Raw genomic sequence first — 18,784 nt, 5'->3', positions numbered from 1 at the left:
CACCACTACACCAGACAGCCGTTAAATTATTATATAGATTACATAGATAACATACTATATAATGTTTTTTAATGTTCGAAATTCTTGAAGCAATCTTTCATTTGGAAATTTAAAATTCAATATGAACTTTTCGATAGTATCTATGGAACCTATTCTGGATGGCCAGTAAAGACGTTTGTTTATTTGGCTTCTAACAAATCGCGGTAGTTTTCATTGAACTAGACGGCAAACTAGACTACGCAAGCGTTGTTAACTGAATACATATTTTTGACTAATTATTACTGAATACGTAATAATAATAATAATAATAAAGCCTTTTTATTTCTGGTAAATTTACATAACTTAAAATCTATCTATGTGTTAGTTAATTAGTGGATTTAAATATTACATAATTTTTAATATAGTTTTTATCACTTACTTAATATAATTAGTATGTTTAGTTAACATTATATAGTTATGTTTACTTAATTTTATGTAGTTATTTAATCTACCGGAACCCCAGATTGGGTGAAGGCCTCCTCCAGTGATGACCATTATTCCTTAGTTTATATTTATCTATGGTATTTTTTTTTTTCTCTATTGATGACTTCATTGGAGGGTTTTGGTCGTATTCTTCCACGGTGACCAACCGGGTTGGAAGATTTTTTTTTTTTTTTTTATATGTTATTTTGTAAAATTGTGGCATTTTTGTGGTTGGAGGGGCTTAGTTGCTATATATTCTCGCTGTTACTTTCTTGGTTGTTGTTAGTTTTCATTGTATTTTTGTTGACCAAGAAGTTGAGCATGCTAGGTTTTATGACTCCTTCTGTGATACTATTTGACCTAGTGACTGTCTTGCCAATCTGTTTTATCTTGTTTTTTTTACTAGCCTGAGTATGCTTGTCCATATCGATTTGTGAGGTATTGTCTGGAGATGACCGGTATTTTCTTTTACTTTGGTATTTTGATACAATTAGTTTATCATATTTGAGTATAGCTGTATTTCCATTTTCTCTCTCTAATTTCAGTTGTTCCTGTAGTGCCTTTCTTTTTTCAAGTACATATTGGGGAAAGTCTTCTTTCATATAGTACTGTGTATCTTTCAGCGCTCTTTTTTGTTTAAATATTTCGATTTTTATTCCTAGTGTAGTGAAAGTTACAACAGTTGGACGTGGTCTCTCTTGTTTCTTTCCCAGTCTTTTTATCTCCTGAATGTCTCTGTAGTTCAGTTTGATAGAGAAATATTGCTCAATCCATTTAATTATATTTTCTTCGAAACTCTTGTATGATGTTTCGTTTTCCTCGATACCGAAAAATACTAAGTTTCTTACTCTTGTTTGTTTTTCCAGGTAATAAATTCTTTTTTCTTGATTTTCCACTTTTTCTTTCATTTCTCCAAGTTTTCCTTCCCAGGCCAAAAATTTCTCCTCGAATATACTAGTAATATTTTGTGTAACTTTTTCCGTAACATTTTTTCCAGTTTCTCTAATTTCAATTCTTTGTTCTTCTAGTTCTTTTTTTATTGAAATTAGCGTGTTTAAAATTTCTTCCATCGTTATGGTTTGTTATGATGCAAGTGATGTCCTCTAGCGGTGCGTGTTTGTTTTAGTTAGCGCTTGACTTGACGTCGATGAGTGTGACGTGGTGATTAGCTTCTGTTGTAATAGATGGCGCGTGGGATGTTACACTGATTGGAACTATAATGATTTGCAAAACAACAATCTTATCGATTATCATATGATCGTTTGCACTTGTTTTGTTTTTCACTTTGATCTGCTAATTTCACTATTACTCACACAAGTGGGTTCTGGCTTGAGGTTTTGTGTCTCAAAAGATGCATAAATGCTCTCAGAAGGCCTTGGAGATCAAAACTTTGTAGATAGTTTGCACAATGTTTGATTCAAGTTTTTATGAGTTTGATATTTGTGTTTCCACTGTATTTTATCTTCACCAGCTCACTTAGCACTAAGTCTCTGTACACACTTATATAATGTATCTCAAGTCACTTTTTAGATTAAATTTTCGTTAATTTTTATCGGAGTCGATGTTGAGCGTGCCACGGTCTATCTACCCTCTCGTATACGTAATACCAATACGTAATACCAACCAATAATACAAAAATATATAAGGAGAAACGACGTCCTTAATTTTAAGAACGTTGAACGTAATCAAACTTTTTTATTTATTGCTTAGATGGGTGGACGAGCTCACAGCCCGCCTGGTGTTACGTGTTTACTTGAGCCCATAGACAATTACAACGTAAATGCGCCACCCACCTTGAGATATAAGTTCTAAGGTCTAAAGTATAGTTACAACGGCTGCCCCAGCCTTCAAACCGAAGCGCATTACTGCATCACGGTAGAAATAGGCAGGGTCACCACCCTAGTACCTACTCGTGCGAACTCACAAGAGTAATTACGCAAATTATAATTTTGCGGGTTTGATTTTTATTACACGATGTTATTCCTTCACCGTGGAAGTCACTCGTGAACATTTGTTGAGTACGTATTTTATTAGAAAAATTGGTACCCGCCTGGGATTAGAACACCGGTGCATCGCTCAACACGAATGCACCAGACTTTCTTATTCTTTAGGGCACGACGACTTCAAAACTATAACATTAACGTCATAACAAATTAAAAAAAAACCCAAAAACCTACCCTTGGTCCGCAGTCAGGCTACAGTGCAGAAACTGGGAGTTACAGTAAGTACTGGTGAAAACAAACGGACCGACACATTCCATTTTCTCGTTTACCAAGAACGTGGTGGCGACACCGATGACGTGGGGCTGTCCGCCTATCCATGTAATGAGGGGCCCTCCGTGATCATTCTAAAACGTATTTTTAATATTAACCTTTACGATTCATTCTCGCGTGTATTTCCTAATTCCACGATTTCATCATCATCATTCTCCTGCTCTTCTCCCAGTCACCTGCGGTCGGCTGTTTTCTCCTTCCATACTCCTTTATTATATACCTTTTCTTCGCTCACTCCTCTCTTACACACATTCTCTTTCACGCAATCGATCCATTTCTTCTTAAGTCTACCTCTTCCTCGATTTATCACTATGATAATAACCGCGAAGTTATACCGTAAAAATATTTTAATTATAATCTATTCCTCACAGAATATGAATAGAAATGTGTATTATCTAACTAAAATTAATCATTTTAAATGCTTCGTATTTTATTTATTTTGTTGTCTTCTGTAACAGATCAATACGGACCAGTGGTGTATGTGACACAACCGCTGTCTATCGTAAGGAACTCGATCAAAATCTAATTTGCGAAGCACTCATTTCGGAATCAGACGGTGAATACCAAAAACGATCTTCTAAAACGATTTAAATAAACTTAGAGCCTCTAGGTACCAGAAATGCTCCAATCGGATTTACGGAATTGCAGAAAAATCCTAAATAATTAATTAGCCTGGGTACATTCGAAATATACATACAATAACTTCGAAGTCTCTCTGTCAAAACATCCATTCGTGAAATCAGGGCTATTGATAATCCAGCTGGTTCTGTTCTGTATGTAATCAAATAGAAGTATAGTAGTTCTTGAATATGGATCTATTTATAACTACTTTTACTTTACTATTGATGGGAAATTAAACGTAAAAGTTAAGAAGTATTAAAAAAAAGACGGTATTACAGATAATATTCAAAGGTTGACGAATAATGCTTTAGTCGTGCGTTACCATGAATATTTTATATAGTTACATAGTTTTAGTAGTTTCCGCTATCTGTCAAAATCAATAACTCAATAATAACAAATTTATGACAATCAATAACGAGAGATTAGGTTCTAAGAGAATATCGGACGACCGATGGGACTGAGAGATCCTTGAGTGGAGACTAAGTACTGGCAAGCGTAGTGTGGGACTGTCACCTACCAGACGGACCGATGACCTTGTCGTGTCATGATGATTTTGACTTAATTTGATAGACAAAGAAATATTGTTTCATATTTAGAAAACGACTTTTATATTCTCACCCAGGCTTAAGAGAAATCTGTTTTTTTTCTGCAGCTAAAATTAAGTTGTTAATTGTTTTCTTCGAAATCAATAATCGCTCTCATAATTAGTTACAGTGTTAAATAAGTTACTTGTGGTTAATGTAGCTAGAAATAAGCCCTTACGTACCTTTTATTATTATTATATCCTCATAATAATAGTAAAATGAAGGTGGTTTCTGAGAATGAACATCATTGACCCTTCTTTCGGAAATGAAAATCCGGAAGTCAGCAACGATATTGTTGTTGTTGTTTTTAAATTCGCCAATAGACAGGCAAAGAGCGTAGCCTATACAGCCTAGTCTGTCGTAGTTATATTATTCATTCCGATAGAGGCACCCGTCACGTGCGGACGTGCTCATCGTCCACTCGATCGCTCGGTCTTTGTTCGCCCGGCTTTTGTTAGCCCGGCCATTGTTCGCGCGGCCTGTGTTCGTGATACATCTGCCGACCAAGTGTGTTTCCTGGAAGCTTTTATTTGTTTTGTTTTAGTTATTTTTGTGTTCGTGGAACATTTGCCGACAAAGTGTTTTCCTGCAAGTATTTATTTGTTTTGTTTCTTTTTGTAATTTCTCTTTTGTTGTGCTTTTTCTTTGTCCTGTAGTAATCGCGCCGCATTGCCACCTGTGTTCAATAGAACCGCTCAGGTCCGAGAAGTTGGGGCCTCGCCGCAAGGCGAGTGTTTTCAAGACCCGGGGCCGCCCCACCTGGGTACTCAGCGATCATGGACGCTGTATTCGCGGAATTCCTCCGACTTCGCCACCCACAGCTCGCCTCAGAGTTTCTGGCCTTCAAGGCCAATCACACTGCGAGCCCTCTCGAGGACTCCGCCGCGCTCGCTGCTCCTGCGTCGCCTGTACCTGCGTGCAGAGCTTCTGCATTGAGCACCGCAGCCTCTGTCGTGCCTGCCGCTCCCGTGTCGCCTATACTGGCGAGAAAAGCTGCTGCGTCGTCCGCCGTGACCATCGTTTCAGCTGAGCGATCATCCGCGGCCTCCGTCGCGCCCTCTAAAACACGTACACTTGCTCGTAGGTCGCCTGCACCCGCCTCCTCGTGCTCCGACTCTGACTCGGACATGGAGGTCGACCTCGCCCCCGCCTCATCGACGGATGGATTCATCCTGGTACAGAAGGGTAAGAAGCGTGCCGCGGAGTCTCGAGCTCCCGCGGCCGCTAAAATTAGCAAAGCCGTGAACGCGTCGCGCCCCCGCCCTCAGACTCCCGTTGCGCCCCCAGCCCGTGCCACTCCGTCCCCGCGTCCGGTGGCACAAAATAAAACCCAGACCCCTCCCCCGGTTATCCTTCAGGAGAAGGCAGCTTGGGATCGAGTTTGCCTGGCCCTTAAGGCCAAAAATATAAATTTCACGAATGCCCGTAACCTCGCGAACGGCATTCAAATTAAGGTTCAAACACCCGACGACCATAGGGCCCTCTCTTCTTACCTCCGTAAGGAACGTATAAGTTTCCATACTTATACGCTCCAGGAGGAGCGCGAACTCCGCGTTGTAATACGCGGAATCCCTAAAGAGTTAGATGTAGAGCTCGTCAAGGCCGATCTGTTAGAACAGGGCTTTCCAGTGAATTCTGTGCACCGTATGCACACCGGTCGCGGTAGGGAGCCATATAATATGGTTCTAGTCACCCTCCAGCCTACCCCCGAGGGTAAGAAAATCTTCAACACACAGACCGTCTGTAGGCTCTCCGGTATCGCCATCGAAGCCCCCCATAAAAAAGGCACTCCTAGCCAGTGCCATAACTGTCAATTGTACGGGCACTCTTCCCGTAACTGTCACGCGCGCCCCCGATGTGTTAAGTGTTTGGGCGATCACGCCACGGCCCTCTGCGCTCGCGACCAAAAAACCGCGACGGAACCGCCTAGCTGCGTCCTGTGTCGAACACAGGGTCACCCCGCGAATTACCGTGGTTGCCCCCGAGCCCCTAAAATAAATCGCCGCGTCGCCCGCCAAAATCGCCTCCGAGCTTCCGGCCCAGACATCAAAGCCTCGGCACCCTCTGCGTCGCAGACTAAGCCAGCGTTCGTTCCGGCGGCGGTGCCCAGTGTCTCGGCCTGGGCAAAACCGCTGCCGTACACGAACACGGCTACAACTCCCTCCTCCGCGATTCGTCCTGCCCCCGCGACTCGTCCCTCTCCCGCGACTTGCCCTCCGACCGCGTCCGAAAATCTCGCTTTAGCGATCGACTTCTTTCAGTCGATCAACTTTGAGCGCGTTAACGCTTTGGGCGACGCCATTCGCGCTGCCTCCACTGCACAACACTTTATCGCCGTTGTGCAGGAATACGCCGACGTATACGCGTCATTAAATACGTACGTCCTCCCCTCACTCCGCCGGTAATCAATGGCGTATATAAGTAGAATAAAGCCCCTATCCGTAACGATAGGATTTTTTAACGCTTACGGTCTCGCAAATCAACGTGATCAGGTTTCTGACTTTTTGCGTGACCATCAAATTGATATCTTTTTAGTGCAGGAGACCCTACTTAAGCCCGCGCGCCGTGACCCTAAAATCGCGAACTATAACATGGTCAGGAACGACAGGCTCTCTGCCCGTGGTGGTGGTACCGTCATTTACTATAGAAGAGCCCTGCATTGCGTCCCGCTCGATCCTCCCGCGCTCGCTAATATCGAAGCATCAGTGTGCCGAATCTCACTGACGGGACACGCGCCGATCGTTATCGCGTCCGTTTATCTTCCACCGGATAAGATCGTTCTAAGCAGTGATATCGAGGCGCTGCTCGGTATGGGGAGCTCTGTCATTCTGGCGGGCGACCTAAATTGTAAACACATCAGGTGGAACTCACACACCACAATCCCGAATGGCAGGCGGCTTGACGCCTTAGTCGATGATCTCGCCTTCGATATCGTCGCTCCACTAACCCCGACTCACTACCCGCTAAATATCGCGCATCGCCCGGATATACTCGACATAGCGTTATTAAAAAACGTAACTCTGCGCTTACACTCGATCGTAGTAGTTTCAGAGTTAGATTCAGACCACCGTCCCGTCGTTATGAAGCTCGGTCGCGCTCTCGATTCCGTTCCCGTCACGAGGACTGTGGTGGATTGGCACACGCTGGGCATCAGCCTGGCTGAATCTGATCCACCATCGCTCCCGTTTAACCCGGACTCTATCCCGTCTCCTCAGGATACCGCTGAAGCCATAGACATCTTAACGTCACACATCACCTCGACATTAGATAGGTCATCGAAACAAGTTGTAGCGGAGGACTTCCTTCACCGCTTCAAATTGTCCGACGATATTAGGGAACTCCTTAGAGCTAAGAACGCCTCGATACGCGCCTACGACAGGTATCCTACCGCGGAAAATCGTATTCGAATGCGTGCCCTACAACGCGACGTAAAGTCTCGCATCGCCGAAGTCCGAGATGCCAGATGGTCTGATTTCTTAGAAGGACTCGCGCCCTCCCAAAGGTCTTACTACCGCTTAGCTCGTACTCTCAAATCGGATACGGTAGTAACTATGCCCCCCCTCGTAGGCCCCTCAGGCCGACTCGCGGCGTTCGATGATGACGAAAAAGCAGAGCTGCTGGCCGATACATTGCGAACCCAGTGTACGCCCAGCACTCAATCCGTGGACCCTGTTCATGTAGAATTAGTAGACAGTGAGGTAGAACGCAGAGCCTCCTTGCCACCATCGGATGCGTTACCACCCGTCACCCCGATAGAAGTTAAAGACTTGATCAAAGACCTACGTCCTCGCAAGGCTCCCGGTTCCGACGGTATATCTAACCGCGTTATTAAACTTCTACCCGTCCAACTCATCGTGATGTTGGCATCTATTTTCAATGCCGCTATGGCGAACTGTATCTTTCCCGCGGTGTGGAAAGAAGCGGACGTTATCGGCATACATAAACCCGGTAAACCAAAAAATCATCCGACGAGCTACCGCCCGATTAGCCTCCTCATGTCTCTAGGCAAACTGTATGAGCGTCTGCTCTACAAACGCCTCAGAGACTTCGTCTCATCCAAGGGCATTCTCATCGATGAACAATTCGGATTCCGTACAAATCACTCATGCGTTCAACAGGTGCACCGCCTCACGGAGCACATTCTTGTGGGGCTTAATCGACCAAAACCGTTATACACGGGAGCTCTCTTCTTCGACGTCGCAAAAGCGTTCGACAAAGTCTGGCACAATGGTTTGATTTTCAAACTATTCAACATGGGCGTGCCGGATAGTCTCGTGCTCATCATACGGGACTTCTTGTCGAACCGCTCTTTTCGATATCGAGTCGAGGGAACCCGCTCCTCCCCACGACCTCTCACAGCTGGAGTCCCGCAAGGCTCTGTCCTCTCACCCCTCCTATTTAGCTTATTCGTCAACGATATTCCCCGGTCGCCGCCGACCCATTTAGCTTTATTCGCCGACGACACGACTGTTTACTATTCTAGTAGAAATAAGTCCCTAATCGCGAAGAAGCTTCAGAGCGCAGCCCTAGCCCTAGGACAGTGGTTCCGAAAATGGCGCATAGACATCAACCCAGCGAAAAGTACTGCGGTGCTATTTCAGAGGGGAAGCTCCACACGGATTTCCTCCCGGATTAGGAGGAGGAATCTCACACCCCCGATTACTCTCTTTAGACAACCCATACCCTGGGCCAGGAAGGTCAAGTACCTGGGCGTTACCCTGGATGCATCGATGACATTCCGCCCGCATATAAAATCAGTCCGTGACCGTGCCGCGTTTATTCTCGGTAGACTCTACCCCATGATCTGTAAGCGGAGTAAAATGTCCCTTCGGAACAAGGTGACACTTTACAAAACTTGCATAAGGCCCGTCATGACTTACGCGAGTGTGGTGTTCGCTCACGCGGCCCGCACACACATAGACACCCTCCAATCCCTACAATCCCGCTTTTGCAGGTTAGCTGTCGGGGCTCCGTGGTTCGTGAGGAACGTTGACCTACACGACGACCTGGGCCTCGAATCAATTCGGAAATACATGAAGTCAGCGTCGGAACGATACTTCGATAAGGCTATGCGTCATGATAATCGCCTTATCGTTGCCGCCGCTGACTACTCCCCGAATCCTGATCATGCAGGAGCCAGTCACCGTCGACGCCCTAGACACGTCCTTACGGATCCATCAGATCCAATAACCTTTGCATTAGATGCCTTCAGCTCTAATACTAGGGGCAGGCTTAGGGACCCCGGTAACCGTACTCGTCGAACTCGACAAAGAGGTCGACGTGCAACCTAACCCATGCATCAGCCCGCTGAGTTTCTCGCCGGATCTTCTCAGCGGGTCGCGATTCCGATCCGGTAGTAGATTCATTCGCGAAACAATTGCTCTTGAGTTGTTAGGTCTCCTTCGGAGGCGCTCGGGCAGTTGTTAGCAAATCCCACCCCTCTTGGCTGAGCCTTTGCTCGCCCACCTGTCCTGGTGAAACTGGAAAGGCCTTCGGGCCACCAGTAAACTTACAATCATAAAAAAAAAAAAAAGTTATATTATTTTCATGTTAATAAAAAGCCGGGGTATTTTTTTTTATTGCTTTTTGGGAGTTTTGACGTCAACTCGACGAATAGCACATTGACTGAATGTGAGTTTCCGCAGACCTTTTATCTTGAAAAAAAAACAGTCACTGCTATTTTAGCCACAGTTTGATTCCAATTCCTCAATAATCGTGAACAACGATTATTCACGTTTAATACATAAAACAACACCCAGCTTATATATTATACATCACAATAAACTATTAAAAAAACATTAAAATAAAACTCCAAGTGACGCTTCACTCGGGTTGCTGCCAAAACTCTCTGACCATAGATAATAAGAATAAGTAATGTTTTTTTTTTTTTTTTTGTTTATGATTGAAAGTTTACTGGTGGCCCGAAGGCCTTTCCAGTTTCACCAGGACACGTGGGCGAGCAAAGGCTCAGCCAGGAGAGGTGGGATTTGCTAACAGCTACCCGAGCGCCTCCGAAGGAGACCTAACAGCTCAAGAGTAGCTGCTTCGCGAATGAATCTACTACCGGATCGGAATCGCGACCCGCTGAGAAGATCCGGCGAGAAACTCAGCGGGCTGATGCATGGGTTAGGTTGCACGTCGACCTCTTTGTCGAGTTCGACGAGTACGGTTACCGGGGTCCCTAAGCCTGCCCCTAGTATTAGAGCTGAAGGCATCTAATGCAAAGGTTATTGGATCTGATGGATCCGTAAGGACGTGTCTAGGGCGTCGACGGTGACTGGCTCCTGCATGATCAGGATTCGGGGAGTAGTCAGCGGCGGCAACGATAAGGCGATTATCATGACGCATAGCCTTATCGAAGTATCGTTCCGACGCTGACTTCATGTATTTCCGAATTGATTCGAGGCCCAGGTCGTCGTGTAGGTCAACGTTCCTCACGAACCACGGAGCCCCGACAGCTAACCTGCAAAAGCGGGATTGTAGGGATTGGAGGGTGTCTATGTGTGTGCGGGCCGCGTGAGCGAACACCACACTCGCGTAAGTCATGACGGGCCTTATGCAAGTTTTGTAAAGTGTCACCTTGTTCCGAAGGGACATTTTACTCCGCTTACAGATCATGGGTTAGAGTCTACCGAGAATAAACGCGGCACGGTCACGGACTGATTTTATATGCGGGCGGAATGTCATCGATGCATCCAGGGTAACGCCCAGGTACTTGACCTTCCTGGCCCAGGGTATGGGTTGTCTAAAGAGAGTAATCGGGGGTGTGAGATTCCTCCTCCTAATCCGGGAGGAAATCCGTGTGGAGCTTCCCCTCTGAAATAGCACCGCAGTACTTTTCGCTGGGTTGATGTCTATGCGCCATTTTCGGAACCACTGTCCTAGGGCTAGGGCTGCGCTCTGAAGCTTCTTCGTGATTAGGGACTTATTTCTACTAGAATAGTAAATAGTCGTGTCGTCGGCGAATAAAGCTAAATGGGTCGGCGGCGACCGGGGAATATCGTTGACGAATAAGCTAAATAGGAGGGGTGAGAGGACAGAGCCTTGCGGGACTCCAGCTGTGAGAGGTCGTGGGGAGGAGCGGGTTCCCTCGACTCGATATCGAAAAGAGCGGTTCGACAAGAAGTCTCGTATGATGAGCACGAGACTATCCGGCACGCCCATGTTGAATAGTTTGAAAATCAAACCATTGTGCCAGACTTTGTCGAACGCTTTTGCGACGTCGAAGAAGAGAGCTCCCGTGTATAACGGTTTTGGTCGATTAAGCCCCACAAGAATGTGCTCCGTGAGGCGGTGCACCTGTTGAACGCATGAGTGATTTGTACGGAATCCGAATTGTTCATCGATGAGAATGCCCTTGGATGAGACGAAATCTCTGAGGCGCTTGTAGAGCAGACGCTCATACAGCTTGCCTAGAGACATGAGGAGGCTAATCGGGCGGTAGCTCGTCGGATGATTTTTTGGTTTACCGGGTTTATGTATGCCGATAACGTCCGCTTCTTTCCACACCGCGGGAAAGATACAGTTCGCCATAGCGGCATTGAAAATAGATGCCAACATCACGATGAGTTGGACGGGTAGAAGTTTAATAACGCGGTTAGATATACCGTCGGAACCGGGAGCCTTGCGAGGACGTAGGTCTTTGATCAAGTCTTTAACTTCCATCGGGGTGACGGGTGGTAACGCATCCGAGGGTGGCAAGGAGGCTCTGCGTTCTACCTCACTGTCTACTAATTCTACATGAACAGGGTCCACGGATTGAGTGCTGGGCGTGCACTGGGTTTGCAATGTATCGGCCAGCAGCTCTGCTTTTTCGTCATCATCAAAGGCCGCGAGTCGGCCTGAGGGGCCTACGAGAGGGGGCATAGTTACTACCGTATCCGATTTGAGAGTACGAGCTAAGCGGTAGTAAGACCTTTGGGAGGGCGCGAGTCCTTCTAAGAAATCAGACCATCTGGCATCTCGGACTTCGGCGATGCGAGACTTTACGTCGCGTTGTAGGGCACGCATTCGAGTACGATTATCCGCGGTAGGATACCTGTCGTAGGCCCGTATCGAGGCGTTCTTAGCTCTAAGGAGTTCCCTAATATCGTCGGACAATTTGAAGCGGTGAAGGAAGTCCTCCGCTACAACTTGTTTCGATGACCTATCTAATGTCGAGGTGATGTGTGATGTTAAGATGTCTATGGCTTCAGCGGTATCCTGAGGAGACGGGGTAGAGTCCGGGTTAAACGGGAGCGATGGTGGATCAGATTCAGCCAGGCTGATGCCCAGCGTGTGCCAGTCCACCACAGTCCTCGTGACGGGAACGGAATCGGGAGCGCGACCGAGCTTCATAACGACGGGACGGTGGTCTGAATCTAACTCTGAAACTACTTCGATCGAGTGTAAGCGCAGAGTTACGTTTTTTAATAACGCTATGTCGAGTATATCCGGGCGATGTGCGATATTTAGCGGGTAGTGAGTCGGGGTTAACGGAGCGACGATATCGAAGGCGAGATCATCGACTAACGCGTCAAGCCGCCTGCCATTCGGGGTTGTGGTGTGTGAGTTCCACCTGATGTGTTTACAATTTAGGTCGCCCGCCAGAATGACAGAGCTCCACATACCGAGCAGCGCCTCGATATCACTGCTTAGAACGATCTTATCCGGTGGAAGATAAACGGACGCGATAACGATCGGCGCGTGTCCCGTCAGTGAGATTCGGCACACTGATGCTTCGATATTAGCGAGCGCGGGAGGATCGAGCGGGACGCAATGCAGGGCTCTTCTATAGTAAATGACGGTACCACCACCACGGGCAGAGAGCCTGTCGTTCCTGACCATGTTGTAGTTCGCGATTTTAGTGTCACGCCGCGCGGGCTTAAGTAGGGTCTCCTGCACTAAAAAGATATCAATTTGATGGTCACGCAAAAAGTCAGAAACCTGATCACGTTGATTTGCGAGACCGTAAGCGTTAAAAAATCCTATCGTTACGGATAGGGGCTTTATTCTACTTATATACGCCATTGATTACCGGCGGAGTGAGGGGAGGACGTACGTATTTAATGACGCGTTTACGTCGGCGTATTCTTGCACAACGGCGATAAAGTGTTGTGCAGTGGAGGCAGCGCGAATGGCGTCGCCCAAAGCGTTAACGCGCTCAAAGTTGATCGACTGAAAGAAGTCGATCGCTAAAGCGAGATTGTCGGACGCGGTCGGAGGGCAAGTCGCGGGAGAGGGACGAGTTGCGGGGGCGGGACGAATCGCGGAGGAGGGAGTGGTAACCGTGTTCGTGTACGGCAGCGGTTTCGCCCAAGCCGAGACACTGGGCACCGGCGCCGGAACGAACGCTGGCTTAGCCTGCGACACAGAGGGTGCCGAGGCTTTGATGTCTGGGCCGGAAGCTCGGAGGCGGTTTTGGCGGGCGACGCGGCGATTTATTTTCGGGGCTCGGGGGCATCCGCGGTAATTTGCGGGGTGACCCTGTGTACGACACAGGACGCAGCTAGGCGGTTCCGTCGCGGTTTTTTGATCGCGAGTGCAGAGGGCCGTGGCGTGATCTCCTAAACACTTGACGCATCGGGGGCGCGCGTGACAGTTACGGGAAGAATGCCCGTATAATTGGCAGTTATGGCACTGGCTAGGTGTGCCTTTCTTGTGTGGGGTTTCGACGGCGATTCCGGAAAGGCTACAGACCGTTCGGATGTTGAATATTTGCTTACCCTCGGGGGTAGGCTGGAGGGCGACGAGAACCATGTTATATGGCTCCCTTCCGCGACCTGTGTGCATGCGGTGTACGGAGTTAACCGGTAGGCCTTGTTCGAGAAGGTCGGCCTTGACTAGCTCGGCATCCAACTCTTTAGGGATGCCACGTATGACGGCACGGAGTTCGCGCTCCTCCTGGAGCGTATACGTGTGGAAACTTATACGCTCCTTACGGAGGTAAGAAGAGAGGGCCCTATGGTCGTCGGGTGTTCGAACCTTAATTTGAATGCCGTTCGCGAGGTTACGGGCATTCGTGAAGTTGATATTTTTGGCCTTAAGGGCCAGGGAAACTCGATCCCAAGCTGCCTTCTCTTGGAGGATTACCGGGGGAGGGGTCGGGGTTTTATTTTGTGCCACCGGACGCGGCGACGGAGTGGCACGGGCTGGAGGCGCAACGGGAGTCTGAGGGCGGGGGCGCGACGCGTTCGCGGCTTTGCTAATTTTAGCGGCCGCGGGAGCTCGAGACTCCGCGGCACGCTTCTTACCCTTTTGTACCAGGGTGAATCCATCCGTCGATGAGACGGGAGCGAGGTCGACCTCCATCTCCGAGTCAGAGTCGGAGGACGAGGAGGCGGGCGCAGGTGACCTACGAGCAGGTGTTTTGGAGGGCACGACGGAGGCTGCGGATGATCGCGCTGCTGGAACGGTGGCCACGGCGGACGACGCAGCAGTTTTACTCGCCAGTATAGGCGACGCGGGAACGGCAGGCACGACGGAGGCTGCGGTGCTCGATGCAGAAGCTTTGCACGCAGGTACAGGCGACGCAGGAGCAGCGAGCTCGGCGGAGTCCACGAGAGGGCTCACGGTGTGATCGGCCTTGAAGGCCAGAAACTCTGAGGCGAGCTGTGGGTGGCGAAGTCGGAGGAATTCCGCGAATACAGCGTCCATGATCGCTGAGTGCCCAGGTGGGGCGGCCCCGGGTCTTGAAAACACTCGCCTTGCGGCGAGGCCCCAACTTCTCGGACCTGAGCGGTTCTATTGAACACAGGTGGCGATGCGGCACGATTACTGCAGGACAAAGAAAAAACACAACAAAACGGAAATAACAAAAAGAAACAGAACAATTAAACACTTCCAGGAAAACAGTTTGTCGGCAGATGTACCACGAACACAGAAACAACAAAAGGAAACAAAACAAATAAAAACTTCCAGGAAGAGCACTTAGTCGGCAGATGTACCACAAACACAGGCCGCGCGAACAATGGCCGGGCTAACAAAAGCCAGGCGAACAAAGACCGGGCGATCGAGTGGTCGATGAGCACGTCCGCACGTGACGGGTGCCTCTATCGGAATGATAAGTAATGGTGGGCCATTGAGATTTTTACTAATGGAATCATTAATGTCTAAAAATATTAAATAATTCATGGTTAAAACCATATAATTATTATTACAATTTATAAATATTAAATTGAACAAAAATAAACTAAAAAAAGTCTGTGAATTATAACCATTAGCAATTTTTTTTTTGTTGTATAAGTCACAGACAACTCTTTCGTTTGGCAGCATTTAGGTTTACTATAAGGCTGTATGGGCTAAGTTCATTGCCTATTGGCGAATTTAAAAACTATGAATGATGGAAGTACTCAGTTTTCGGATATTATTGTTTGGACTATCGAGAAAGGGTAGATCTTCCAACTAACGGTTGAAATTGCTCGGTAAACCGATGAACCAAGTGCTATTGTTCGGATCTTGTATATACGGAAACAGATCTTGAATTTAGCTCACGTGATTCAGATATTTGTCAAATATATTGTAAATATTTTATATATTATAAATATATTGTGTTTTATAATTAATATACTAGCTGTACTCGCCCGCTTTGCTGCACATTTAAAATTAACATTATTATTTATTGTCATTATTATTAGGAGTCCAACACTCATACAAATATTAGCCTATCCATTAATTACATGTATTTTCAACATAGATACCAAGTTTCAAGTCAATCGGATGCACGGTTCAGTAGTTATAACGGAACATCCGTAAAAACCACTGTAGATTTATATGTTAGTATAGATATCGTTATGTACAGATACGTTTCAAAAAACGTGCTATAAATTTACCTGACATATGCCGTTTCTTCTCGTGAACTCATAATAGGTTTTGTTTCCGATATGAAACGAACGTCGCAAGCCACTTTTTTCTATATGATCGCACTAAAATGAAAAATCCAAGATAAATTATTGCTAAATAGTTAAATAAATGTCCATAACGCTTACCTATTGAAGGGTTCACTAAGACTCGTAGTGGCCGTATCTATTTTAAAAAATAAGTTGGAATCCTTTACATTTTTACTTTGATTGCTTCACGGGAAAAATAAGCAGAACTGTGTTTGAGGAGGCCCATAATATGGCTTCTCACGCAGGCTTAGAATTTGTCATATAGCTTAAGACCCTACAGTGTTAGGTAGGGATTGGAGCCGATAAACATCAATATCTTATGGGACATGAGGCGTAAATCGCAATGATATAAAACCACTATTGTCTCGCATTTCAAACCGAAACGCATTACTGCTTAGTTCTAAACATATCACAGTCCGAATGTAAAACTGTCGGATTTTTTAATTAAATAATGTACAAATACCGCTGTATTATTTCCATAAGTTCTTCTACAGCTCTCTACGGGCGTCGAAGCTCTAATGATTTTTCCTTCGACGTCTAGGTTACCCGCTTTCTCCGTGCACAGCCACATGGTTCTTGTATAATCCGCCATTCTGTATGGCAGATCTTCATAATTGACACGACAAATGCTAGCATCAATGAGAACAGTAGATGTGTACCTCAGGTATTCTTCATTGTAATCGGTATAATCGCCTTCCTACATAAACAATAAAAACAATATTTTCTTCAGGCCAAAGATATTTGGACCTTGACAAGTATTCTCAAATTTTTTTAATTTTGTTATTTCTGAATCCAACCGTTATGATTTTGTATAACAAATACAGATATGATACTAATGTGATTCTCAGAATTTTTATGCTCAAGCTTTGAGTCACCTAGTTGTTAGTTTTTGGAAGGAAGTTGAAGCCACTAAGCGGTTACACCGCAACTTTTATGACTGAGCATCCAATTTCCTGCCCAATCAATGTTTGTGGTGGACAATAGCGTCTAAGATAACGCTAGCACATGCAATTTATTCCACCACCTTCCCTTTTATTCCACACTTACCACACCTCCTGTAAATACTATTTCGTATTGAAATCTCTTTTACTTTATAACGTTAGTTATATCATTGTTCAGCTTAAGTGCTTTACGATTGTATTCAAACAGGGAAAAGTAATTGGAAGGTTAATAGAAATTTGACAAGAAATTAATAGAGGAAATAGGACTTCTGAATATTTCAACCCAATTTCCATTTCAATAGGCTGAAGTTATACTATCTGATTTAATGACAGTAAAGTTATGTAACTAGATTAAATTTGTAATTTGAATTTTGCGATATTGTGTCGTTATTATTATCCCAGATTTAGAGAACGAATTGGTCTTTAATGAAACCATTGAGTTAATGGCACTTAAAAAACCAGACGATGGAAAATCATTCTTATATCGCAAAACAACTATTACTGCCGCAGATAGTTACGGTAAAGTAAGAAAATATAGTTTGTACCAGAAAATACAAAATCGTAATCCATTGAAAATTCCTCTCCAGTGGTAGGATTCTTGGATGGCGTGTTCAAGCGGCAAGTGGATTCTGAATTCTTAGTAGTGAAATAAATAGAAATAAAAGATATTGACGACCAAACTAGCAAAAGGTCAAGGAGTAGGTTTAGTTCGGACTCTAAAATTATGCTTTGTGGAGATCCATTTTCAAATTTCCCGCGCCTGTCTGCAATATTCATTAGATTCCAAAGAGTTGTCATTACAACCGAATCAACTCTGAACTTAGCTTAATTAAATTGATTCAGGACATACCTAGGATTTCCTAACTCAGTGACTTTGAATCAATTTATTTAATTCCCTACTCATTTACTGGTAGCCTAAAAGGCTATTCCGTATTCACGTGTTCAACTTGAGATGATTTCCTGACACTGGCCCTAGCATGAACAGTGCTTCAGAGAATCTACCATCGGGTCGGAATCTCACTGAGAAGATCCGGCGAGAAACTCAGTGGGCTGTGTCTTTGGAATTTGAACCAAGCACAAAGTGTTGTCGCCGATCCCAGTCTTGTTTTATTTTATAGAATTAGCTATTATTAGCTATAAATTAGCTATAAATATTTACCGGTCTATAATATTTAGTGGTACCCCAACCCAGAGCCACAACATCAGTTCCCGGCGTCAAGAATTCTGGATTATAATTAATCTTTATCAAGTTTGGCTTATACGAGCAGTACTTGAGATACGAGTCATCGTGGAAGTTATAGGGGGTCTCGACTCTCGCTAGAGCTAAGTCTTTCCAATTCCACCAATGCAATTCAGGCATTTTTATCATATAATCTGGAAATTGAGGGCATGTTAATTTTTTTTTTTTTATCAGACTCTACTTTGTCTAAGGCGCTTGTTTGGTTTAATTGTCTTACTGAGTGAACTTAAACGGAATATCTACTGATATGAAAACTGGATGGACATATTGTGAGCTAGCACGGATGGGTATTGTCATAATAAGATGACAGAAACATAACATATCTGCTGGGAAGCCCTATGCGTTTCGGTTTGAAGGGCGGGGCAGCTGTTATACAGTGTAGTTGAGTTTGACTCATGGATATTTCATGTCTCAAGGAGGCACTCACGTATATCTATGAGCTTTGGTAACCTGATACTTTCTTCGGTTTTCACTTGATGTGCTATCAAACTACTTTTAGGTTTAAATTTCCGGAATTACGAGTACTGTATTGTCTTTTTTTTTTAAATTGTCGAGAGACAATTTTTAAAATGTTAGTCGCCCGTATCATCATGAAAACTGCTAAGCATTCGACATATTGCAAATATAATTCAAGAACGATAAAAGCGCGCGTTTGAGCCACGTTGGATATAATGCAACAATACTACAAACGCGTGATTCACCCGTAAAATTAGTTTAAATTATCATTGTCAAACTTTTATAATTAGGCAGGCCATGTGAATTTGTCCCCCTGTTTGGTGTAATTAAAATAATCGTT

At 45.3% G+C, this 18,784-nt stretch overlaps 2 protein-coding genes across 2 annotated transcripts in view; both read right to left on the bottom strand.

Annotated features, from left to right (window-relative positions):
* LOC114249139 (uncharacterized) overlaps window positions 1-18,784 on the bottom strand; it is an 80,513-nt gene that overhangs the window by 751 nt on the left and 60,978 nt on the right. The window contains exons 7-10 of the mRNA XM_089738735.1: window positions 17,908-18,122; window positions 16,271-16,504; window positions 15,751-15,843; window positions 2,640-2,809 (exon numbers count right to left, since the gene is read on the bottom strand). Of these exons, the coding sequence (XP_089594861.1) occupies window positions 2,640-2,809; window positions 15,751-15,843; window positions 16,271-16,504; window positions 17,908-18,122 (712 nt within the window). The remainder of the gene's footprint in view (window positions 1-2,639; window positions 2,810-15,750; window positions 15,844-16,270; window positions 16,505-17,907; window positions 18,123-18,784) is intronic.
* LOC149499778 (uncharacterized) lies at window positions 365-2,050 on the bottom strand. Its single transcript, XM_089738848.1, has one exon. It carries the CDS (start codon window positions 1,530-1,532, stop codon window positions 711-713), a length of 822 nt encoding a protein of 273 aa, XP_089594974.1. The 5' UTR covers window positions 1,533-2,050; the 3' UTR covers window positions 365-710.

Source organism: Bombyx mandarina, chromosome 26 (genome assembly GCF_030267445.1).
Source record: "Bombyx mandarina strain Sakado chromosome 26, ASM3026744v2".
NCBI classification, from domain to species: Eukaryota; Metazoa; Arthropoda; class Insecta; order Lepidoptera; family Bombycidae; genus Bombyx; species Bombyx mandarina.
The sequence above is the reverse complement of the archived record's forward strand: the minus strand, read 5'-3'. Positions and strand labels throughout refer to the sequence as shown.